Source organism: Panthera leo, chromosome D2 (assembly GCF_018350215.1).
Source record: "Panthera leo isolate Ple1 chromosome D2, P.leo_Ple1_pat1.1, whole genome shotgun sequence".
In the NCBI taxonomy this organism is placed as follows: domain Eukaryota; kingdom Metazoa; phylum Chordata; class Mammalia; order Carnivora; family Felidae; genus Panthera; species Panthera leo.
In genome coordinates this window covers 80,849,618-80,875,294 of record NC_056689.1, presented here as the reverse complement: position 1 = coordinate 80,875,294, position 25,677 = coordinate 80,849,618, and the positions used below count along the sequence as shown (strand labels likewise).

The following is a 25,677-nucleotide window of genomic DNA, read 5'->3' as shown; positions in this document are numbered from 1 at the left end:
TCACTCCAAAAGGCCCAAGTGCAAGAAAACATCCCCATGCCGGAGACGCCCAGTGAGGACACCACAGGCCCGCGTGCGTAGGTAAAAAGATGTATTTCAAAGTGGGAAACAGTTGTACGTTACAAAAGTCACGGTGAACCTTCAACGAAAATAAATAATCAAATAAAAAAAAAAAATCAAACCAGTCAAAGAAATAAAATCAAATAGTCAAACGTGGGACGTTGTTTCCCCGGGGCTGTCGGGCTAAGTGGGGCCCGGCTCAGCAGACAGAGGGCTTCTTCGCCATTTGTTTTCTTTTCCTTTCTTCTAATAAGGAGACCACGTTCTAGAGAAACAAAAACAGATGAAGGTAATCCAAGGGTCCGGGTTCTTTTATGTTAAAAGTACCACAAAATTAGCCTTGAAAATCACAAAGAGCATCCCAACCTGTCTGTCAAAAACTCTGGCCATTTCTAGGACACCTTTGCCGAACTGAAAGCGAAAACAACAAAGATTATACGTATGCGTGTGTGTGTGTGTGTGTGTGTGTGTGTGTGTGTATGTATATACGTATATACATGTACATATATACGTATATATATATGTGCACGTATATACATATGTATATACGTATATAGGTATATATGCGTATATATGTATATATTTCTCCTCCAGGGAAAGCCTTTAAAGATGGAGTTATTTACCTCATTTTTTACACTTGCGTCTGCCCCTTTGTCAAGAAGTAACTGGACTAACTCCTCGTGATTATTCAACACGGCCACCTGAGAGACAAAAGTCAGCGGGGTGTGAGAGAGGCCGCCCTCCCTGCAGAGGACGCGGCCGGCTGTCAGCGTGGACCCCGTGCAGGCGGGCCTGGAAAATCGGCCGGCCGCTTTCTCCAGAAGGCAGAGCCAGCCGGGGCCACCGCGGCTTTGCGGCGAAGCTGAGCGCCAGGGACACGGAAGCAGAGTCTGCCTTTCTCCCCACGAAGAGGACACGAGAGAGAAACGCCAGGCGGGACCAGCACAGAAAGCAGCACGTCCTTTGCTTTAACAGATCTGTTGGGACCCTGCAAAGGCCCAGGGGGCTGGGGCTGGTAATCCTTAAGGAAAGAGTTGTAGGAAGACAGCAAAACTACTGTAGTGACCTTGTCATGCCTTCACTATGGGCCGGTGGGGAATACATACAGGCAGCCAAGGCCCAGGGCTCGCGCACGGCCGAATTCACAAGAATTGGCTAATTACAGAAGCGGCTCTCCTCCCAATGGCGCACACAAAGCCGGGCTGTTTTCTGAAGGGTAGCCTACCATTAGAGGGGTCTTCCCGTCTTTATCCTTCATGTTCACGTCCGCTCCCGCTTCGATCAGCAGAGAGGCCACCCTCTGGTTTCCTGAGACCGCAGACACCCTCATGAGCGGGGTCCATCCCAAGCCCGTGTCCGCAGCGTCTACCTTTATGCCAGAGGAAGAGCTGCCCTGAGTCCAGTCTCTTTTCCCTAAAGGTATTCATCAGAAACTTACAAAGGAATGGTGACTGACCCAACCCCCCCGCCCCCCCCCCCCAAGTTGGAGAGCTGGAGAGGACTGAGACACGGGGAGGAGCAAGGGGACCGTGCCCACAGAACGCACACTCACACGCAGTGAGGTGCTGTGTTCAGGCACCTGTACAGGGTGCGGGGAGGCCCCGGGACCTCCCACTGGTATCTTCGTCTACATTTCGTTCAAATGGTTGAAAGACGGAATAGAAAAAATGAAGCACCCTTGGGGCGCCTGGGTGGCTCAGTCGGTTAAGCGTCAGACTTTTTGGCTCAGGTCATGATCTCACCGTGAGTTCGAGTCCCACACGGACCTCTGTGCAGACAGCTCCGAGCCTGGAGCCTGCTTCGGATTCTGTGTCTCCTTCTCTCTCTGCCCCTCCCCCACCCTCTCCCCCCACCTCAAAAATAAACATTAAAAAAAAAAATGTGTGTGTGTGTGTGTGTGTGCGCACAGACACGCACAAACACCCCTAATTGTGTTACGGAAGGATTACACAAAGATGTTAGTAAAACACTAGAATGGAATAACATAACCAGAAACTGCCAGTAAGTCCTGGGAACGCTGAAGGTTATTTTTATGTATGAGATTATCCTCTGCAACATCATTAGGATTTGTACCTCTTTTTCATGCAAATAACAAATAACCTTGGAGCAACAGACTCCATTATGTTTAAATAATAAAATAATCGCCTTGTTTTACATCGTGCTTTATGCGGTCTTCGGGTGAACGTTGACCCACATTTTCTCGTTTGGTTCTGAGGGTGAACTAGGGGTAGGTGCTTTTATTGATGCTTTACAAATGATGAAACCAAATCTCCGAGAAGTCAAACGCCTTTCCCGAGGTCACATGGCTCATTAAATGCGGAGATGGTTCCCCACACAAGTCAGCCGCGGTTGGTATAAAACCATCATATTCCAGAAGGGTGGCCCCAATGCCCTGCTTGGCTCCCAGATCCCTCCTAAAGCCAAGTCACCCAAACAATGGGTGACCCCTCTGCCAAAAACACGGAGGCACTCATGTTGACATCATCTACCCGCCCCCCGCCAGCCACGTAGAGATCTTCAGTGGACACATTCATGTAACTCCAGCGCTAAGGAAAGAAAATTTACCCCCAATAAGTGTGCTCGTATCTGAAGCCCAGAAAGCCTATGCTTCCAAAACTACAGTATTTAAAGGATCATGGCAGAGACATGCCCTTCTTTCAGCAAAGGTCAACCTCCATTTTTAACTACAGACTTTTACTGGGACCAAAGCATGAGCAGAGTTCATCATAAACCAAACGAGGAGACTGAGGTTCTCACTACCACACAAGGCGGGTGGGGCCCGGCCCTGCCACCGAGGCCCACAGGCTAATCCTTCCGACCTGTTGTGCAGCTTTCTAAAACAAAGATAACAAGAAACGTAATAAAAAGGAATTACCTTAACGACTGAAGTTTTTCCTTCAAGGGGCCCCTTCCTCAGGCCGCTGAAGGCATCAGCAGGGGCCAGTGAGACCCCACAATTAGGCCTGGGCTTCCCTCAAACACGCTTCAGGGACAAGCTAGAACAAATCCGCCCACATCTTCCAAGAGACATGACTTTTCCCAGTTTGGGTTTATTTTCCAGGTCAACGGTTTCAGTTCTCAGTGCTCTCCGCCATCTGGCAATCTCAGTGAGGACAGCATTTTGTTTGCCACGATTCCTTACTTCCGGGCCTTGAAATTTTTATTTAACTTCTTTTCAGTCTTGCGCTAAAGTTCTCAAAGTTATCAGCCATCACCATGATTGAGCTAATCCTTCTTCTTGACCTTCAAACAGCTGCAGAAGTCCAAACAATGCCGATCCTATTTGCTAAACCAAATTTGTACTTTCTGATAACATGAAAATACCAGAAGGATACCCACCCGCCCGCTTCAAGGTAAAGGCCCTAGGAGCTGAAATGCTCTGTTTGTGACATGATCCCTTTGCTCTTTGGAAGGGTTTTGTGATGAAGAATCTTTAAAGCAACCCAAGAATAAAGACAGTCTAATTCCAAGGGCAACAAAGAGCCCTATGGCTGTGAGGGTTCTTGACATCCTGTATGTACGGCACCTAAGAGAGTCTCCGGTACGTGGCAGGTGCTCAGTAAAGTTTTGCTGACAGACCGAGCGAACAGATAATGACTGGATGAACAAAGGAACAACCAAAATGGAAGCATGGTCAGGTCCAGCTCTGGATTCATCAGTTGTTTTGTTTTGTTTTTTCCTACACGAGACAAACCTCCATGACAATCTGAGGCTTCACTATCCTATCAATTCTACGGTGATCTCTTTTCCCAAGGCTTCCGGAACCTTCTCACTGAGAAGTCGGAGAACTTTCTGCAGCATTTCTAAGTTGAACTAATCAAGGGCATCCACATAAGACTCTGCTTCCCCTCAACCCCGTGGAACAGAGTTTCAAGGTCTTAAGGACACAGGTGTAGTTGACAAGGAAGATCCCGTACCTCACAGCCATCTTTTATCATCCACTCGATCACGTTGCAGTGGCCTCCATCCACGGCCCAGTGCAGAGCCGTACAGCCTCCTAGGTCTCTGGTCTCCCAAGAAGCGCCGTGTCTTCGGAGATATTTCACCACATCCAGGTGTCCCGCATAGCACGCAAGCATCAGACTGCAACAGATAGAAGAAGCAGCATTAGCTGTAAGTGCAGTTGCCCGAAGGTTATTCACGTGAAATGTTGTGTCCATCAACTGATGAATGGATAAATAAAAGGTGGCAGATCTGTGCAACGGAATATTGTTTGTGCCTAAAGAAGGAAAATAACTGATGTAAGTGCCACGATACAAAAAAGCCTTCAGACGTTGCACTAAAGAAGTTGGACACAAAAGGCATATTTTATGATTCCATTTACGTGAAATGCCCAGAACAGGCAAACCCACAGGGATAGAACCGGAACATTAGCTGTTTCCAGGGGCTGGGGGAGAAGAAGTGGGGAGGGACTGCCAAGGAGTAGAGGGCTTCTTTCTGGGCTGATTGACAATGTTCTGGAATTATACAGTGGCAGGGGTTGCACAACTTTGTTAATACATTCTTTAAGTGCCAAATTTTAAAGGAGTGTGTGAATTATATTGCAATTACAAAAAAAAAAAGTATCACTGTAACTGAGTAAGACATTAGATTTAAAAATATCCATGAGTCCATGAAGATATTCAAAAAAAATAGAGGGGAGAAAATAACTCCTTTGACATTATTGAAGATGGCTATTTGGCCAATTCCATACTCTAAATATTGGTATTTAAAGAAAATAATTAAACATTTAGTCTGCCTTTGTAGAATGAAATGTAGACTATCCTCAGTTGATGAGGGAAAGCCCTTTTTCATAGAAGCCTGCCAGCTAATCAACATGGAAGGAATTACAGAATTAGGAAGTCACATTTTTGCAACTCCAAATTAATTAATTGATTTGGGCAAGGACCATCAGTGGATGGCAAAATTATTGGGTAAAAGGTTAAGGGAGCACAGGACACTCACGCCATGCCGAATGATCAGCCCGTCGATAATTTGCTGATTTCAGTGGGAAACCACATTTTTACAAAGAAGAGGTTTAGTCATTACACTTGAACCAAATGAGCAAACCCAGAATCACCAACTGCGGGCCAACATGCCTTCCTGATGGATAGTCACAACACTAGCTCTGAAAGTTAACCTGCACCTCATCAAGCCTTTAAACCTAATTTTAACTTCATTGGCAATAAAGGGACAAATGAACAAGGTGAACGCTGCCTCCACACATAGGAGACAACTAGGCAACTCAAGAACAGAGAGCATTCTATAGGATAACTGGTCAAAATGTCATTGCTAGGAGAAAAATAAAATATTTAAACCAGAAAAAAACATGGACGGAGGACCAGTCTAGAATAAAAGAGATTAAGCAGATAGGACAACCAGATGTCATGCATGAGCCTTAGTTGGATCATGGTCTTGCCCCATAGCCCCCTCCCCAATAAAGCCATGGTGACCTTTCGGAGGGCAAGTGAGGAGACCTGAATAAGTGACGGGAGCATCAGCGATGTCGAGGAATTCGTGTGAAGTGTCTTAGGTTATGCAGGTCGACGGCCTGGTTTTTAGGCAACTGAAACATTGAGGGGTAGAGGGTTATGGTGCCTACCAGCCTCGAAATAGTTAAAAGCTACTAAAAGCGTAGACAGAGAAGCAAATACGGCTAAGATTCAACAACTGCCAAACCCAGGTGGTGAGTATGTAGAAATTCATTTGCACTGTTCTTGCAACTTTGCTAAGTGTTTGAACTTTTCAAAATAAAGAGTTGAGCGGGGGTTGGGGGGGAGGAAGGTCTTCCCAAGAGGGCAGTTCTACAAAGTCTCTGAGTGATAAAGACAATGTCCAGCTCTGAGACCCAAGCCTAGGCTGGGCTGGAACCAGACGTCCACACTTCTGTATCCTGATGCAGGCCTTCACTTCTCGGAGACTCCCGGAAGAGAGCCAGCGGGCCCTTGACCTGCCCAAGGCGCGCGGTGCTTGCTGAGTACGGAGACCGCCAATGCTTCATGCAGCTGTTTCGGGCCCCCTTTAGATGCATTGCTTTCCACAGAGAGTGCATCAACTTATACTTTGGTCAACTGCATCCGAGTAACACGAGCCCATTTAATTCACCTACACCAGCACTACTAACATTTTCTTAATGTTTTATTTTTTGAGAGACAGAGAGAGAGAGAGCACACGTGTGCACATAAGCGGCAGAGGGGCAGTGAGAGGGGGGACAGAGGATCCAAAACAGGCTCTGCACGGACAGGCTGACGGCAGTGAGCCCCATGTGGGGCGCGAACCCACGGACCACGAGATCATGACCTGAGCTGAGGCCTGACCTCAACCGACTGAGCCACCCAGGTGCCCCTATCATTTTTTAATTAACAATATGACAATATGCTTGTAATTTTTATTACTAGCAGTTCTGCATGTTAGCTTTTTAATTTTTTCTGCTATGAATTGTCATTTTGTGTAAACTGTTCTTTTCTACTATGTATCTTTGGGCGGGGGGGGGGGGGGCGTTGTATGTGGATCTTCTCTGGATTAAAGATGCCAGTCATTTCTCTGTAATGTATTTGCAAATCTTTCCCCCAGACTATCCTTAACTTTGTAATTAAGCTTTTTTTAAATGTGTTAGGTGCTTTTAATCTTCTCCTTAGGGACTTATATCTATGATTTTGCCTTTCCCATTGCAAGATCAGATAGATATATACTGTGTTTTCTATGGTTCTGTTTTTTACATTTAATTCTTTAATTATTTAATGTTTATTCATTTTTGAGAGAGAGAGAGAAAGAGACAGAAACAGAATGCAAGCAGGGGAGGGGCAGAGAGAAGGAGACACAGAATCCAAAGCAGGTTCCAGGCTCTGAGCTGTTAGCACAGAGCCCGATGTGGGGCTCGGATCCACGAAGGGTGAGATCATGACCTGAGCCAAAGTCGGACGCTTAACCAACTGAGCCACCCAGGTGCCCTTTACATTTAATTCTTAATTCATCTGGAATTTATTTGGGTGCATGGCTATATAAGGCCAGAATTTAATTTTTCTTCAAATAGCTTTTTCTAACATGTTCCTCATTAGGCTGTGTTGCCCCCATCATCATAAACCTCTTACATCCATGGGGACCTATTTCTATTTCACACTATAGATCTTTGTTTCCAATTATTTATGCCAGTATCATACCACATTAATTACTATAACTTTATAAGGCATTTTAATAACTGTCCAAAGTCTTTCCACACTTCTCTCCAACAAAGCTAATAGCTGTTGTCGTCCCTTCGTTCTTCCAGGTGAATCACAAAACCATTTTGATGGGCTCCCAAGAATAATTCCTTGTGAGGCTATACTGGGTCAATATATTATTAATCTGGGAAAAACTGAAAATTTTACAGGATTCAGTCTTGCCATTCTAGCATATGGAATATGTCCCTGTTTTTTAAACTTTTAGATCTCTCAGTACTTTTTATAGGCTTTGAATACAAATTTCTCACTTTCCTTAGATATTTTTATTCTATTTTGCTTCCCTCATTATATTTACTAACTGGTTATTGCTGTTATTTAAGACGATTTCTTCCTTTATCTTGTAGCTGGCCCCTTTACCGAACCTTCTTATCAAGTCCCAAGTATTTGAAAGCTGATTCTCTTGGGGACTGCAAGGAAGGTGCAGGACTCTTACTCCATTTCATATCTCGCCAGACTGATCGGTGTTCCAGAATACCGATCACGAAATAACACATAACGTGTAGTTACCAGATGCCAAAGCACCGTTCTATGCATTTCATATATTGACTTGTTAAGGGCTCACAATTCTCGAAGTACTTCTGTTACCCTTATCTTGTAGACGGGGAAATTGAGGTCAGAGAAGTTAAGTAACCTGCTCAACGTCCTACGCCCCGAACATAGAGGAACCTGGATTTGACATCAAGCTATCTGGCTCTCACCCACTCTCGTGGGCTTCACTACTAATTTTTAAAAGGAATCTGTCAACACTGAGAAGGATACCGGCTGACCGTCTTCCACGATACACAACTTGGTGTGATGGAATCAAAGGATTCACTTCATCAGCAGAGGCAGGTCCTCTCATGTACCAGACGCTGTGACAGGACTGAAAGCATCCTGCACTTTAATTTTTTTTTTTTAACGCTTATTTATTTTTGAGACAGAGAGAGACAGAGCATGAACGGGGGAGGGGCAGAGAGAGAGGGAGACACAGAACCGGAAGCAGGCTCCAGGCTCTGAGCCATCAGCCCAGAGCCCGACGCGGGGCTCGAACTCACGGACCATGAGATCGTGACCTGAGCTGAAGTCGGACGCTTAACCGACTGCACCACCCAGGCGCCCCAGCATCCTGCACTTTAAAGACAAAGATACTTTAACTACTAAAGGGGCCGAGTTGCACCAAATTTTTGTTTTGTGTCTACACATACCCAGGTTTTCACCTTTGGTCTACTAACAGGAAGCGTTATATTAAGAAATTTCCTAATCTAGACCTCCTTACCCTCCTGCATGATCCTCTGAGTTGGGATGGAAGAGACATCAATACCTGTGTACATATCAACACATGAGCAGCTTTCTTTGTATCAGACTTTAGCAGTCAGGTTATCCTCTGTAACTTTCCAACTTCCTCTCTGCTCTGGAAAAGTTCAAAGTCATCAGTACCTAAAATCTGAGCAAGCTTATGGGTAGAACCATCAAGCCACAGAACCTGTGCTGGAGGTAATCCTTTAATAATTTTCTCATGTCTTCCATGGGTATTGGTTGTTGCAGATTTTCTGCGCCTTGGGTTGGTTTTGGTCATGTAAATTTTCTCAGAAAAGGTATCATCGAAAAGATAGATAGGGTTGGTTTTGGTCATGTAAATTTTCTCAGAAAAGGTATCATCGAAAAGATTGAAAAAGAAAATTTTCAAATCTACTAACATAGACACAAGTGCACCATTTTCTTTTTACATGGAGATTTCCTCTATCGCCGCTATTATGGACCCTTCCAAAATTCTATTTATTCTTCTTAAATTTCCAAAAGATCTTCTAACGATGGCTATGTACCATTTCAAAATTCTAATTTTTCTTAGATTTGTAATAAATTGGTCCATTTTCTTGTGTAGCTTTTTTTATGCAGTAGCTTGCGTTTTTTTGCTCTTACGTTATTCAATGATCTTTCTATTTTCTTTTTTTTAACTTTATTTTTTAGAGAGAAAGCACAAGCAGGGGAGGGGCAGAGAGAGAGACACAGAGAAAGAGGGAGGGGGAGGGGGAGGGGGAGGGGGAGAGAGGGAGAGAGGGAGAGAGGGAGAGAGGGAGAGAGGGAGAGAGAGAATCTTAAGCAGGCTCCACACTCAACGCAGAGCCCGATGCAGGGCTCAACCTCATGAGCCTGGGATCACGACCTGAGCCGAAACCAAGAATCAGACAGACGCTCAAGTGACTGAGCCACCCAGGTGCCCCAAACAATCCTTCAGTTTTCTAATCAACTTCTCCTTTTCTTTCCTCTTTCCTACATCTCAAGGTCCGTATTTTCTTTAAGTTGGTATTATTCTTTTTCAAACTTCTTGAGTTGAAGGCTTAATTCCAAATTAACCCAAGGGTTACTCAGAAAACTTTTTAAATTTTTAAGGGATTGTTTTAAGCATCCCTTAAAATCCATTACTGTGTGTGTTCATAGCCTGTAGTGGGTTAGGCTTTCTGAGCTTAGGAATTGCTATTTTTCCCTTGTGGCCCACCAAAGGTGACCAGTGTTTTGTAGCCACCCTTAGGCACTAGTCTGTAGGGCACACACCTTTGAGCTGCACTCTGATGTGACTCTAAGCTCCTTGAGCAAAGCCCTTGCGTTTTCCATGCCGTTCTACCCAACAAATTGCTTAGAATTAATCAGTTAATTAAACCTAATCGCTAGAACAGTGATTATTTTTAAGTCCTTGTAGAACATTCTTTTATCTCTCTAAATATAGGTTGCCAAGTTGCACGATCTTTTCGAAAACTTCTCCCCCACTGCACCCCGAGCTTTTACCGCACAAAGTTCTTGGGTCGTATCTTTGACTGAGGGTACGTGCGTTATAATTTGTGGCCCATAAACACCCTGCTGAACGAAGGAGTGAGTATACACATGAACAAGCCAGCCTTTGTCATCGACATCTTTCGGTTGGGATACAGTCCTGTCAAAAGAAGCTGCATCGGGGCGCCTGGATGGCGCAGTCGGTTAAGCGTCCGACTTCAGCCAGGTCACGATCTCGCGGTCCGTGAGTTCGAGCCCCGCATCAGGCTCTGGGCTGATGGCTCGGAGCCTGGAGCCTGTTTCCGATTCTGTGTCTCTCTCTCTCTCTGCCCCTCCCCCGTTCATGGTCTGTCTCTCTCTGTCCCAAAAATAAATAAAAAACGTTGAAAAAAAAAAAATTTTAAAAGAAGCTGCATCAAATATTTGGGTTGGATCAAAAACCCGCTGGGCACAAGCCTAGTCACACAAGTCGGGGGACATTTCAGGGCACGTTAGCCACCTACCTGTCCTTGCCACTCCCGTTCTTCAGATTCACATCCGTGCCATTAGAAACGAGGATTTTCACAAGCCTAAAGGAGACAAATTTGAATGTCACTAGATCCGTAGCTTTGATGGGTAGGAACCCACAACGATGCACTAACCGTAAACAGCACTACATTCAAGACCCGTCTCCATACTTTCTTCTCTATCTTCAGAGGCCAGCTGGCTTCAAAGGCAGGAGGTTTTTAAACCAGAAAACTACCCCTTCAACACCAAAAAAGGGGGAGGGGGAGTCTATCCCTCACATGAATTATTCATTGGAAACAAAGTATATCACATGAAACACATTGTACTATCAAACTAATCCACTGTCACTTTAATGACCCTTTTAAATAGATTTTCGAACGGCAGCATTTGATAAAATATAGGTCTTTTTTTTCAAAATGGGCACTTAAGTAGTTCAATATAAACATGATTGAAAAATAAGCTATTCGTATTTATGCTTCTGCGTGGGATAGAGATAATGGAGTGTGTCAGTGAAAATTATATCTTAGCAACCTATCAGGAAAGTTTGTTTTCCAGAATCAATATCCCTTCCGCTCTATTTTTTTCTAAAGAAATTCAAATTCCAATAACCAGTTTTCCTGGGACATATAAAATATATTACAAAATACAATTAAGTGGCTACCTCTCTTCCTCACCATAGGATTTATACATTTTTACATGGCCTCCTGCTTGTTGTAGAACTTCGTGATTAAGACGGCTGAGGGGCGCCTGGGTGACTCGGTTGAGCATCTGACTTCGGCTCAGGTCATGATCTCACGGTTCGTGAGTTCAAGCCCCACATCGGACTCTCTGCTGTCAGCGCAGAGCCTGCTTCGGATCCTCTGTCCCCACCTCTCTCTCTCTCTCTCCCTCCGTCCCTCTCTCTCTCTCACTGCCCCTCCCCCACTCGCTCACACGCATGCTCCCTCTCTCAAAAATAAACAAAAAGAAAAAACACATAAAGACATAAAAAAACACATTAAAAAAAGAAAAAAAAATAAGTTAAAAAAGGAAAAAAACACAGCTTAGTTTTTGTTCCGCCCTTACACGGCACAGTTTTGGAAAGGGAGAAGGAGTGGGGTTCCTGCATGCTCTGTTCCCTCCCCGCCCATATTCTGACCGGAGCCTTTGGGGAAAGACAAAGGTTCAACCACTCAGAGATACGAAAGGAGGAGCCCCACCTGGTATATCCTTTCTGGGCAGCGACCATCAGGGCGGTAAAGCCAAACTTATTGGGAACATCCACCTTAACGTTTCTTGGGAAAAACACGGAGAAGAGAGATTAACGTGCTTGGCATGGCTCCCCGGAGAGTCACCGCTGATGTCTCGCGCGGGGCACAGGTGGCTACAATGATGCGTTTTCCCAAAAATTCCAATTTCTTCTGGGCCATTAAGTTTCTGTGGTCTTCCACTGCCCTGCCTAGTCCTTTAAAAGGATTCAAAGGCACAAGGAGAGAAAAGTGTTGTGATTTCACTTAGACTAAGCAGTCCCTTCAACTCAGAACCATGATGCCCCCAGATGGAACTCTCTGTGAGGAGTACCTCCCCCGCCTACAGCAGGGGACACGGTCTTCGGTTCAGACACTGGTCCACCACGAGCACACACTGGGGGAGACAGGCATTTCCCATCTCACCTAACGGACACGAAACGCTGCCACTGGAGGAGGAAAGCAGAGCTCTTAAACTCTACCAGTTTAGAAGCCTTGGCTTTTTGTGGGATGCCTCTCTTCTCCAACTTAAGAGCCCTGCTCGCAAATGACCTGTCTTCTCACACACTCCAAACTATTGATATTCAAAAAGAATCTAAGTCACATTGTCCCCTTTGCATTAGGAGGCAGCCTCAAACGTCCCATCGGTAGCCACTGTGTTTGCTACCTTTCTTTGAGCGTTTCACCAACGTTTGAATAAGAAACAGCTGATGTCATGATTCCTTAATTTCATCAGGAATTAGATAAATATGGGCACCTTGGGGGTGAAAGGTGCCTAAACGCGATGGCAGAGAAGCCAGAGTCAGAAATTATTTCTGGGAAAGAACACAGGACACCCAGACTTCTCATTTTCATCTTCAATTTTCATTAGATAATTATAAAATATAGGATTTACACGGGGCATAAAGGTCATCTTTATTCACTATGCTGAACTCACACTAGTCACCGGAGATCAATTTTGGAGCAGTGTCGAAGGCATGGAAAATCTGGGGGAAGTAAGTGTGATTTTACGCACTTGCTGGGCATTAAAAATTTAAAAAAAAAATTTAAGGCAGATTTCCCTCACCCTCCTTGAAGTATTCGAACCAGCAAATCTTCATCATTCACACTGACAGCTCGATGGAAGTGCTCATTACTTATGGGTTCTCCTGAACAAAGAAGATGGAAAGCAGTCATCCAAAATCACAGAAAGAAAATTCATCCTGGCTACCTCCCCCCCCCCGCCCCCCACCCAGTGGACTGGAGTGGATGCTCACACGTTCACCCCCAAGAAGGCACTTGGCTATTCCGTTAAGGAGATCTTCGGTTTCCTATTGAACTTCTTTTACTGAAAAAGACCTTGTTTCCATAGATTAAGAACATTTAGATGGTCCTAAGGACCTGGGATAGTCTCGAGTTATAAGAGTATTACTTTGTGAGTGTGGTTTTGATATGTGAAAATAATCCTTTCAGATTTCCTAAGACTTAATACATGCCTCTTATGAGCCAAGAAAAGCCCCACTATCGTCACAATATGGTCTTGTTTGCCAAAGAGTCACTAAACTGCTTGAAGAAACAATAAAAATAAATTGCTTCGATATAGGGGCGCCTGGGTGGCTGCGTCGGTTAAGCGTTCGACTCTTGGGTTTAGCTCAGGTCGTGATCTCACGATTCGGGAGTTCAAGCCTCACGTCGGACTCTACGCTAACAGGGCAGAGCCTGCTTGGGATTCTCTCTCCCTCTCTCTCTGCCCCTCCCATGTTGGTTGTCTCTCTCTCTCTCTCTCTCTCTCTCTCTCTCTCAAAAATAAATTTTAAAAAATAAAACCTTTAAAAAAAATCTGCTTTAAATTGCTTTGATACTTGAAATCCTAAAGTTCAGTTCTTCCCAAGAATGTAACATTCAGGTTGGCCTGGTCTCTCCCGAGCTTCCGGGGGCAGGAAGGGCTCATTCACAGAGGGGGACCGCCGTGAGAAAGCCCGATTGTGGGGGAGAGCCTGCCAAGTGGAGAAGAGCGAGGAAGAGGGTTCTGCAAAATACTCAAGGCACAACGGGAAGTGGGGCAGAAGGGAGGGCGTCCGTCTGTGCTGGAGAACAGGAACTCCTCAGAGAGGAGAAAAGGCTTGAAGTTCAGAAATGAGCAGAGTGGGAGGAAAAAGGACCAGGTGAGGGAAGCCCATCTTTCAAGGCATTTGTTCCACGACTTGACTTGTTTCACATGGACGTCCTGATTGTGTGAACACTTACGCTTCAATGAGACACAAGGGAGGCACTCAGAACAGCACCTGGCACCTGGTTAATATCCAACACGGGTCTGTGGTCGAGCTGGTGGCATCAGGCCGTGGCGGCTGCCCTTATGCGGCACAGCCCCACCATGCTCTTCTGCCTACGCCCAGCCCCCTACACGCACTTAGCACCTGACCCAGATGGGCACCGAGTTGATAATCCCCGGTTCCGGCAGCTCAAAGGTCTCATTCATTCATTCAACAAACGTTCATTAAGTAACTCACACGTCCGGTCTTGACACTGACCAGAGAGAACAAGACAAGCACGTTCCCCTCCCTTTAGTATCCTAAACCCTAAAACACCCACCCCCTACACTGCCCCCCAGACTGCTTCCTGGGGCCCACCCACCACCTCACCACCCTCTCTGCAGAGGCCCCCTGCGCATCGCTGCCCGGTGGGATGTAAAACTCCCTGCTCCTGCTCCTTATGGTAGAAAAACTCTGTGGGATGTCAGCTCCTGGGCACTGGAGCCACTTTCCTACCGGTTTCCTTGGAGGATTTTCGCTGGGAAACCGGGGACAGAAGAATGTAGGGATCGCTATCAGAGTGACCTTTTAACTGATACCCTTTCTTCTGGTAAAAATAAAGTTAAGCCAAGTTAAAACCGTTTTGAAATAACAATTTTGTCTGCTAGAGCTTGCCAATCTCCTAAAGATTTTTTTAGCCACATTGTACTTCCTTTTCATCATTCCGCACATATTTTTAGGCCAAAAGCTTCAAATAAAAGTATCATGATAAAATGTCAAGGGACAGGACCCACCGCTGTCCCCGGGCCTTCCCAGGAAGATCATGGCTAGCCTGGGGGTTCCACCTGGGGGCTAGGGAAGGGAGCAGGGTTTTGTACACCCTCCCCATGCCCCCAGAGGGCATTCGGCAAAGTCTGGAGATGTTTTTTTGTTGTCACATCTGTTGGGTAGAGGCCAGGAATGCCAACAAACATCCTACAGCACACAGGACGAGAACGATCCAGCCCCCAAATGTCAACAGTGCCAATGTTGAGAAACTCTGGGCTAGAGTAATACGGACTGCAAGTGATCTATTAGGTGACCCATCCATACTTGAGTAGACAAACCCATGGAAGGTTTCCCTTTCTTCTTCAGATAGGAGGAGAAGAGCAGGAGGGCAACTATGCGTCTGCTACCCCACCAAATAGCCCCCGTCCTGTGACTCTCAAACTTCAATCCCCACTAAAAATACAAAAACAAGCAATTTGCATAGACTCATCCAGAAGAACACAGGAAGCTCATCCTAGTCCTACTAACTTTTAGAATATGGCACCCTAACTCAAATCCTATTGAGTAAGCTCTACCTAGGACTCGACACAAGGCTTCCTAGACTCTTCTTCAGAACACAAAATGGAGAGCCGGGAAGGCTGAGCGAGTTGTCCAAGGTCCAGCAGGTAGGAGTGGGCAACATCGGACCTCAAAACGAGTCTTTTCACAAGGCCACGCTCCTTCCTCGGGTGGGAGGTAGCTGACCAAGCCATCGCATGCTTCCAATCGTATTAAATCTTGAATATAAGCAGACTTCTTGAATAAACAACTAGGATCCCCCTCACAAAGTGTTCGATGGAAGGGAATGCCAGAGACTAAAACGCTCCAGAAAAGTGCTAACTTCTTGAGATTTTAAAGAAAGCTCTAAAAGCACTCACGGTATCCCAGCATATTTATGCACCGACCGCCTCCAATCCGCATCATCTGACATGACCTGTACAGCTGTCCCAGTAGGGGCCACCCCCTGGTGCGTCCTACCCACAAAGCCCCGCAGCGTGCAAATATCGGGAAACGGAAGAAGCTCATTTTGGGCTTAGAAGCTTGAGTGCCGCGTGCAGCCAAGACTGGAGTATTTTGAGAGTAGGACATAATTTAAATGAACGTATCGCCTAGTCCGGCTTCTGCAAGAGGTAACCAGTGCCCTCGTAACTTGATCTGAAAACAAAAGGCCGTCTCACGGAAGAGAAGGAACACAGCATAATTGTTCATCATTCCTTGCTGAGTTTCATTCAGCAAAAGGAAGCAAGAACCATCATTCGGGGCATAAAAAACTATGACCCGCAGCGTTAACTCATTAACCCGTCTCAGAAAACTGCCAGGAAGGCAAAGAGGTTCTGAGGGTTCGCACCAGACGTGAATCAACCAAGGAATTTGGAACAGTCCCGGTTTATGCGAACTTGACAGACAAACAGAAATGAAAAGGCTCATGTTCGCAGTGCAGAGCAGTTCTATCTCCACTCCCCCTACCCTTGAATCCTTTAAGACATTGTGGGCCTGGCCCAAGGGACTGCCATCAGTCAAGTGCAATTGACTATAAAGAAGGCGGGCTTTGCCTCTGTGGGCTTGTTTAGCTAATGTTTACCCCGAGTGTTGCAATGACAAACACACAGACACAGAATGGATACTGCCCGTGGGGAGGATGTCCGGGAATGCTCACCTACGCTGGACAGAACTCATCAGGCAGGACCACATGAGGGGCCACCCAGGAGGAGAAGGCAGAAAGCCATCGCCCTGTTCTGTAAACGGGTCATTCGGCCACACATATGCCAGCAGATATCACAACGGGGGAAAAACTTTCTTGGTGGAATTTAAGTCTCTATTAGAAGCAGTGAATAAATGATGAGCTCATTGGAGGAGATATTTGCCAATTAGCAAGCAGCAGCTGTTTTTCTCTTTTTAAGGGCCCAACTGATTAAAACTGCATGCCTCATTTAAGCAAGAGTCTCGTGTACTTTACCTGGAATTCAAAAAAAAAAAAAAAAAAGCTGAGCATCCTTTATTCAAACAAAGTACATGCTTTTGCGACTCATTAAAACACTTTCAAGCTAAATGCAAATGATCAGCCCACAGAAGCATTTTTACTGGTTTCGTAGAATATTCACATTTGTAATTCTTTGTTTAGCATGATCTGCCCTCCTTGAGGGAGTCTGCTGTGGGTGTTATAAATATAATAATAGTACAGGAGAGCAGCAGCCTGCAAGAAGACGGTACCTGACCCTCGCCACCCAGGAGAGCCCCTGAGGCTGCGTCTGGGCCGCAGCACTGCGCTGTGACCTGACAGAGAAATGCTCCGCAAGCCCCAGTACCCCGGTCATCACCAGGAACCACATCTCCGTCACGCCTGGTCCCCGCAGCAGGTCTTGTCTAATGACCCATGGAAGCCACGGACCGCAGCGACGGATGCCCCGGACTACTGGACCAGCTCTCTGTGGCCGCCTCTCGGGAGCCAGCTTGGCGAGAAGGCGGCACAATCCCCGTCAGCTGAAAGGGACTAAGGTTTCTGCCCTTCCTAAAGGGCTCCCAATGGTACCCAAACACCCCGTCAATTCTGGCCACAAGGCCCAGAAGCCCCTGCCCTGACTCTGACGTGGTATGACGAAAGATGCCGGTGCCACCCGAGGTTCACCGTGGCGGGTCCTGCGTCCTGTTCACCCTCACCTTGCCGGTTCACGTGGACTCGCCCCAGCCAGGGGGGAAACACGCCCATCTCCCGAGTGAGTGTGAACTGAGACAATTAGTGTTTCTCCTCATCCTAATCCTGCCTCTGGGCCTTTCCACCCCCCGCCCATCCACCCATTTGTTGTGGACTTCTACATGCTGGATGGGTAGACAGGACTTCTAAGATTCCAGGTGGTACTTTGAATATGCTAGATGGGGGGGCACTCAGTCGGTTAAGCGTCCAACTTCAGCTTGGGTCACGATCTCGCGGTCCATGAGTTTGAGCCCCGCGTCGGGCTCTGTGCTGACGGCTCGGAGCCTGTTTCAGATTCTGTGTCTCCCTCTCTCTCTGCCCCTCCCCTGCTCACGCTCTGTCTTCCTCTGTCTCAAAAATAAATAAAAACATTTAAAAAAATTCACTATGCACGATGGGTCTCTACATGCTAGATGACCGTCCCATCCCAGCCTCCTTTCAGAAGCACACAAGTTGGTGGGAGACAAAGAGGATGAAAAATACATAAAATAAGATGCAGAGTGTTATGAGAAGCGGTGAGACGAAGCTGTGTGCTGAGGAAGGCGCATGGCAGACGGTGGGGAGCACGAGGAACCACCCAGGCTCTACCTGTGGAGCGGGCTCAGCAGGCAGGAGGGGAAGGGGTGCCGGCAACGGGGGGCTCCAAGGTGGGAACGCTCCAGAGAGCAGGGGCGAAGGCAGTGGGGTGTGGGGGTGGCCTGTGGGCGGCTGGGGAGAGAGGACGGCGGGGAGCATGCTGGCCCAGCATCCCCCACAGAGACTCTATTCAAACAGCAGGTTCCTTGGCTAACCTTCCCCCCGTCCCTGCTCCTCCCTTCCCCGTGCCTGCCCTCAACACAGCAGAGGCCACGCTCTGCCTCCTTTCTTTCCCCTAAAAGCTCCAGGAGCAACCTGACCCCCATATGAAGAAAATGCTTTCGTGGCCACCACGTTAAGGACGAGCCCGCTTTCCGGACCTGTGTCTCTGTAACTGACCATTTCCCTTCAAAGTCTGCTCTGAAATTCTGTGCCTTCGCAATGAGCGGAGCACCTTGGGGGAGGTACAGGACTCACGGCTGCCGCTGAATTCTCAGTTTGCCAAGCTAAGACCCAACTCCCCAGTGCCTTGTTTGCAAATGAAGATCTTAGAGGCTCACAACCTGAATCATATATACATACGATATGATATATATATATAATATATACGTACGTGTGTGTGCGTGTACACAAACATGCCAAATGCAATATTCACTAAAACTTTAAACTAACTTTTACGAGGGGCACCTGGGTGGGTCAGTTAAGCATCTGGCTCTTGATTTCAGTTCAGGTCATGATCTCACCAGCCTATGAGTTCAAGCCCCACATCAGGCTCTGTGCTGACAGCATGGAGCCTGCTTGGGGTTCATTCTCTCTCTCTCTCTCTCTCTCTCTCTCTCCCTCTCTCTCTGCCCCTCCCTGCTCATGCTCTCTAAGTGAATACATTTAAATTACCTTTACTCACAAGAGGAAGATTTTCTTTGTGCAACTCAAAAAAGATGTGTGTTTTCAGCAAGCAGGCCACGAAGAACATTCCTGACCATTTTAATCTTTACCACACACACATCTTTAAAACGTTTTAAAGTGGCAATCACAGAGGGGCGCCTGGGTGGCTCAGTCGGTTAAGCCTCCGACCCTTGACTTCGGCTCAGGTCACGATCCCGTGGGTTGTGAGTTCGGGCCCCGTGTGGGGCTCTGCGCTAACAGAGCAGAGCCCGCTTGGGATTCTTTCCCTCCCTCTCACTCTTCCCCTCCCCCACTCGCTCTCTCTCAAAATAAATTTAAAAATCATTCCTTCACTCATTCATTCATAATAAAAAAAAAAAAAAAAATCACCGATCACAGAAAATATTCATACCCTCAAACGTGACCTGGGGAAAGGACGCACTGGTCACAGGCGGCACAACCCGCCCCACCTGTGGAAGCCACGCTCTTCAGTTTTCCTCACTCACAGCATCGCCGGAAATCAGATGTGTGTGTCAAGACACAGAACTGAAATTGTCCAAAACGGACAAACCGCTTTGGAGACCTCCTCCGCTGAAGACACCCAAACAGGCAGCCTGTTTCTCGGCCCACACCCCTGCGGCCCATTTCCCAAGACAGGGGACCCCACCCTTTTGTACTGAATGTGCACTCACAGGGCGGTGCCGGCCCCAGCACGATTCTCCCCGTTTGTTAAAGCACAAGGAGACTTCCCTCAACGCGCCGGCCAGGCCCGGCCCATAAACAGTGTCATCCCGGTGTTCAAAAGTGGACCCGTGTCTGTTTCCAGGAAGGCCGGGCAACAGGCGGGATCTTTTTCCCTCCGCACCGCCTATCGTCTTCGCTGACTTTTAGGCAAATGAGTTCCGCGTGCGTGTACTCACTGGTCGTAGATACCGAGACCACCGGGCTGTACTCATATTCTCCAGAGGGGCTGGTGACCTTCAGCCGAAATCTGTACAGCGTGCATGGTTCCAGACCCTCCACAACATGCTTTGTCGCATATCCCCTAGATGAGAGGAGACACGCGTCATGATGATACCAGGTGATCGAATCGGCACGCTCTCAGAGTCCCTAAAAAAGCAAGCGGAAGTGCTTTGTGAACGCGGGCTGCTTCTACTACGACCCCGTCTTGGTTGTGGTCAGTCTCCGAGGCTAGACCGCGAGGGCCCTGAGGGCAAAGGACAGGTCACGCATCCATCCTTCCCCACCCTGCCCAAATTGTAGAATCGGGAGCAAACACATGATTTTTTTGCTTTAAGCACAACTACTAAGTTTGGGGGCAGTTCGTTACACAGCAAGGGGTAACTGATACACATCAACAAAGAAGAAACGATAAGGAAGACAGTGAAGAAATGATACCAACAGCATTAAGAAAAAAACATTGGAGGGGAGGACCCGGGTGGCTCAGTCGGTGAAGCATCCGACTTCGGCTCAGGTCGTGATCTCGCGGTCCGTGAGCTCGAGCCCCGTGCTCACAGCTCAGAGCCTGGATCCTGCTCCGGATTCTGTGTCTCCCTCTCTCTGCCCCTCCCCTGCTCACGCTCCATGTTTCTCTCAAAAATAAATAAACGTCAAAAAAAATGTGTTTAATAAAAAAAATCTGAATTACGAATCCAGGAAAACAGGAGGGTTGAAAGTCGGTATAACTATATTTGCCATCAAAGTGAAAGCTCTAAAACCAAGGTAAATATTCAGAAAAACCGCATGGTCCAAAGATCATCGTCGTCACCACCTAAAATGTATCAGGCTGGCACATGGTCTCAAGAGTTAAGTGGATTTTGTCATTAGGTGAGCGTAAAGCCATATCTATAGGTACGTGAATCAGAAAATGAACCCTGGCTTTGTGGCACATGAAAAGACCTTTAGGAGCTCAAATTGAATGTAATACCCCAGCTTCGGTGGAATTCGATGTCAAGGGTCAAAGACTCAACATAGTTGAGCCAAAATGAAGCCAAAAGTGCCCCCCATAAAACCCAATGTTGCCAAATATCGTAAGGTCGCCCTGAAGCGAGCAGCTCCTTTGTAACCCCTGGAAAGAGAAATTACACAACTGTTCTGAAAGCAGAAGTTACTGAGCACATTAATGGAAGGCTGGAGGCTCTCGCTTCCATCGAGAGGACCCCAAGGAGAGCACCTGACACACACAGGGCCCCAGGGACACCGCTGCCGGCGGCCGTACTCCACAAGGACCGCAGCCCAGCCGCGGGGGGGACTAGCAGAGGCCGCGCAGCAAGCCTATGGGAGAAGCACAACTTCCCACGGCCCAGGCGCGGTACCTAAACAGACAAAACAATCTAGCGGAAAGCATAACGCACGCCCGTATTTTCGTTATCAGTCAATAAGCAAATATTTGACACAGCAGCTCAGCAAACATGGAACGTGAGGAACAAGATCCCAGGGGCGTCTGGGCGGCTCAGTCGGTTAAGCATCTGACTTTTGATTTCGGCTCAGGTCACGATCTCACGGTTTGTGGGTTCAAGCTCTGTGCTGGGCTCTGCACTGAGCCGGAGCCTGCTTGGGATTCCTCTCCCTCTCTTTCTCTGCCCCTCCCCTACTCGTGTTGTCTCTGTCTAGAAAGAAAAGAAAAGAGAAAGGAAAAGAATACAGAAAAGAAAAAAAGGAGGAAGGAAGGAAGAGAGGAAGGAAGGAAGGGAGGGAGGGAGGGAGAGGGGAGGGAGGAAAAGAAAAAAAGGAAAGAAAAAAGAAAAGAAACCAAATACTGGAACACCTAAGGACTCAGTTGCCAGACTTGCCGTTTCTTCTATGCTCCCCCCACCCCACCCCAGCTCCAATCCAGCCTCCTGTTGGCGACTCTGAAATTCATTTCTGTAGCCCTGACCCTCCCGCAGCCCCATCTCCCCCCGCTGCTCCGATGTCTCCACCTCCAGCCCATGTCCCAACTGAGCTCTGCTCCTCCCCGTCTTCCCATCTTTGTTATTTGAGTTGCCCGGGCCCAACGCCTCGGTGCCACCAGCAGAAGACTGGATCACTGTTCCCCAATATTCGGTGCCCTCCCGAGGGTTCCGTAACCCTGTCCTGCTGAACCCAGACACAGCTGTAGGATCTGCCTCGAGCAATGAAGCAGAAGCAGGAGTGAAACGTGCCATTCTGGATGGAAGCTTCCAGAAACAGCGTGCCCTGGCCTCTGCCCGCCGCCACAGTGACTGTCAACAGTCAGGCAGAGGCGGCTCCGTCAGCCCAGGCGGATGTGGGAGAAGGACAGCGTGGAGGGGAGCCACGGCCGACACAGTGGGGATTTCGTGCGGGGAAATTAACTGTTGTCCAAAGCACAGAGGTTCTGAGGTTTCACGCCGCACAGCTCTCCTGTCCCGGAGGCGCAGACACAGCTTCAGCCCCCTTGGAGCCGCTCCTTCCTTCCCATGTCGTATCTGAGCCACCAGCAAAGTCTTCCAGTCTGTCTTTAGAACCATCCTGAGTTCAACCGCTGCTCACACTCTGTTCCATCAACCCCCCACCTCACTTAGGGCAAGAGCACCTCCCCGAAGCCTGTTCCCGCCTCAGCAGCCAGGGTGATCGTCGGAAAGCATCTGCCAGGCCGCCGCTCCTCAGATTAATGGTCTCCGCTGGCTTTCCCGTCTCTCGGGGTAGAAGCCACAGCTCTGTCCGGCCCACGGACCCCGGTGACTACCTGCCATCGTCTCGCTGACCTCGTGCTACGTGGCTCTCCTCACTCCCTCCGCTCCTCAGTGTTCCTGGAACGTACGTACCAGGCACAGGCCCATCTCATTTGCTGTTTCCTTTGCCTGGAATGTTCTTTCAGATCCTCGCAAGGCTCCAGACATCCCTCCCTTCTTACCCGGATGTTACCTTCTCAGGGAAGCCTTCTTTACCTCTGCTCCAAACCCCCAACTTCCCCTATGCTTTTTCTCCCTGCACTTATCACCATCTGACCTACCCTCTATTTTCACTTCTGTCTCTTATTTATTGTTTTTCTGAGCATGAGGGAGGAAATGGTGTCTCTCTGTTCAGTGCGCATCCCCAGCATCCAGAACGATGTCTGGCCCACAACAGATACTCGTTAATACACGCTGACTGACTGAATGAAATACATGATAACCATGAATGAATGATTCATGAACAAAATGCACAGCTGCCATAGGAATTTAGAGGGGTAGACAATAGGCTAGTAAAGAGTTGTTCAGTCCAGGTTGAGTCTGACCGCGAGGAAGAAAGGGAGGGGCGGGAAGATTGGTCCGATCAGGGAAAACGGCTGACCACGCATGCAGGAGAAGTCAAGGCCTATTCAAAGGACAGTAAACAGATCTCACTGGAAGATTCGTGCTCAGAAACGAGAGACAACCAGAAAGGCAGGTTCGGGGCCAACTGTGAAAGGCATCGTCTGAAGAGCTGGACCTTCATCCTTCCAGAAATGGAGACTCCGCGGAAGGGAATTTGAAAAAAGGAAAATTAACAAAGCTAACCTAGCAAGACAGAAGGGAAGGATAAAAGGCCAGAAGAAAGGGCAAGAGGCCAGTGCCGTCAGCAAATGTGCTAGATGGTCATAGGACCTGGAGACGAATGGTCCAGGAGATAGAGCTGGCACCCTCATGGGGGGGGAAGTGCCACAGTATCATCAGGGGAAGCAGGGGCGGGGTGGGGGAGCATCTGCAAAGGGAGATCTCAGAAAACTGGGTGACTGGCTGTGAGGACAGCCCACGCCAAAGAGGACACCAGCACTGGCTGGCCGTGAACGGGAACGGACACTGGCAAGTCAAAAAGAAGTTCTCACATCCATCATTCCAAGGTCAGATATTCGAAACTGCTTTTTCAAAGTCCGGCCTTGCCAGTTTTAAGGACACCGAGAGAAAGTGTAATGGAGCAAAAGAGGTCAAGATTAACACAGTCTGATTCTGCCACCTAGCGGCAAGCTCTGGCATCAGTTCTCCGAGGGAAGGCAAGCATTTCAGAAGGCTCTCGGGGGTGGCGGTCGGAAGGCCTCGCTGTGAGCTCCGCAATGTCAGGACCTCGTCCGGGTGAATCCCGCAGCCAGACAGCACTCAGGTCCCCGGGGGGAAACAGACACCTCCGCCTGGAAACCAGGGCGCGTGGCTGCGGTCTCGCTGGGGACATTCTCTACCTGGCCACCCCACAGGGGAGACGAGAGCAAGTGGAGGCATATCCAGTAGGGCCCCACTTGCCCAAGTGCAAGTGTGTGTGAGGGAAATGGGGTGGGGGTGGGGGGGGAGGGGATGAAGTCTTTTCCCTTCTCCATACGAATCACTTCTAATATCAGAATTCATGCTTTTAGGGGTGCCTGGGTGGCTCAGTCGGTTGAGCGTCCGACTTCAGCTCAGGTCAGGATCTCACGGTTCGTGAGTTCGAGCCCCGCGTCGGGCTCTGGGCTGACAGCTCGGAGCCTGGAGCCCGCTTCGGATTCTGTGTCTCCCTCTCTCCCTGCCCCTCCCCGACTCACACTCTGTGTTGCTCTCAAAAATAAACATTAAAAAAAGAATTCATGCTTTTAGATGGAAACTACCTGATAGAGAATAACACACGACCTGACATAATTAAAAGAACATTTTTAAGTAGTCGGGCAAAGAATTATTTTCAGATTAACTGCATTTCAGATAAATGCGTCTGGGGGTTGTTTTCTGGGATGTTTTTTCGGTTGTTTTTTTGGGGGGGTTGTTTTATTTTTGTTTTAGGGACAAAGAATTGTTCATTAAATCTCAGGGCTATCATCACTCAGGGCAGTGGAAGGCTCTGTGAATACCTCGCATGCTCATGATGCCACCTTGAGGAAAGGCCGGCAACATGCTGGAGCCAGTCTGTCCCTTCACCAGGCCAGTGCCAGCATCCTGGCTGTGAGGCTGTGCTCAAGTTTCCCATAGCGTTAGCCCCGGGGAAACGGGCCAGAGATACACGGGATCTTCCTGTGTTACTGCTTACGACCGGATACGAAATCTACAATGACCTCAAAATTCATTTCAGTTCCAAACCCTATTATTATCTCGTGTTTGGTATACCTAACATAGTCATTTTGCAAGTGGCAAAGCTGTCAAAGGAATAAGAGTTGAAATGCAGACTAAGAGAAAAAGGACTTCCTGATTGCCCCCAAGGATGTTCATTTACTAACTCATGCGACAGATATTTAGAGCACCCACTGTGTGTCAGGGCTCCACTGCCTAGGAACTGGGGGACAGGGTGTTAAGCAAGCAGAAATCTTTCCTGCCTCTCATGGAGTTTAAATACTGGTGGGGAGACAAAATGAACGTGCAAACTGGACAAAGCCAGCAGAGCCAAATGTCGTAAGACACAAGCAATCAAGTCCTGACAGAGGGGATGCCTGGGTGGAAGGACCGCCACTTTGGATGACCTTTGGGGAGGGGACACTTGACCTGACGTTTGCGTGGTGTGAAGGAACCAGCCATACGAGAACAGAAGGAAATGCCTTCAAAGAAAAGGTAACGAGAAAGGCCCTGACCCGGGAACCGGCATGGCCTGGAAAGAGCGAACAAAGGACAGCGATGTGACAGGTGGTCCAGAAGGCATCCAGGGTAGACCTGGGGGCCCAGCCACCATCTCCAAACCCAGCGGCCTGACGGCACCTCCTCTCAGATTCTCTTGATTCTGTCTCTACGTTTCAGAGTTTTAAAATATACCATTAGGATATTACAGAGGCCGAAGAAGCTCTCAAAGGTATAGGAGGTTTAATTTCAAAGTTGGTGCTAACACTTATCTTCCAA

At 47.9% G+C, this 25,677-nt stretch overlaps 1 protein-coding gene across 3 annotated transcripts in view; it reads right to left on the bottom strand.

The window, feature by feature from the left end:
• Positions 1-74: 74 nt before the first annotated feature.
• Positions 75-25,677, bottom strand: part of FANK1 (fibronectin type III and ankyrin repeat domains 1) — a 103,432-nt gene continuing 77,829 nt past the window's right edge. The window contains exons 3-11 of one of the 3 annotated variants that reach the window (XM_042909357.1): positions 19,852-19,976; positions 12,807-12,888; positions 11,714-11,788; positions 10,511-10,576; positions 3,978-4,143; positions 1,286-1,429; positions 684-761; positions 412-471; positions 75-325 (exon numbers count right to left, since the gene is read on the bottom strand). In XM_042909357.1, the coding sequence (XP_042765291.1) occupies positions 260-325; positions 412-471; positions 684-761; positions 1,286-1,429; positions 3,978-4,143; positions 10,511-10,576; positions 11,714-11,788; positions 12,807-12,888; positions 19,852-19,976 (862 nt within the window). In that variant the 3' untranslated portion in view covers positions 75-259. The remainder of the gene's footprint in view (positions 326-411; positions 472-683; positions 762-1,285; positions 1,430-3,977; positions 4,144-10,510; positions 10,577-11,713; positions 11,789-12,806; positions 12,889-19,851; positions 19,977-25,677) is intronic. The other 2 variants (XM_042909358.1, XM_042909359.1) reach the window with 2 other exon arrangements.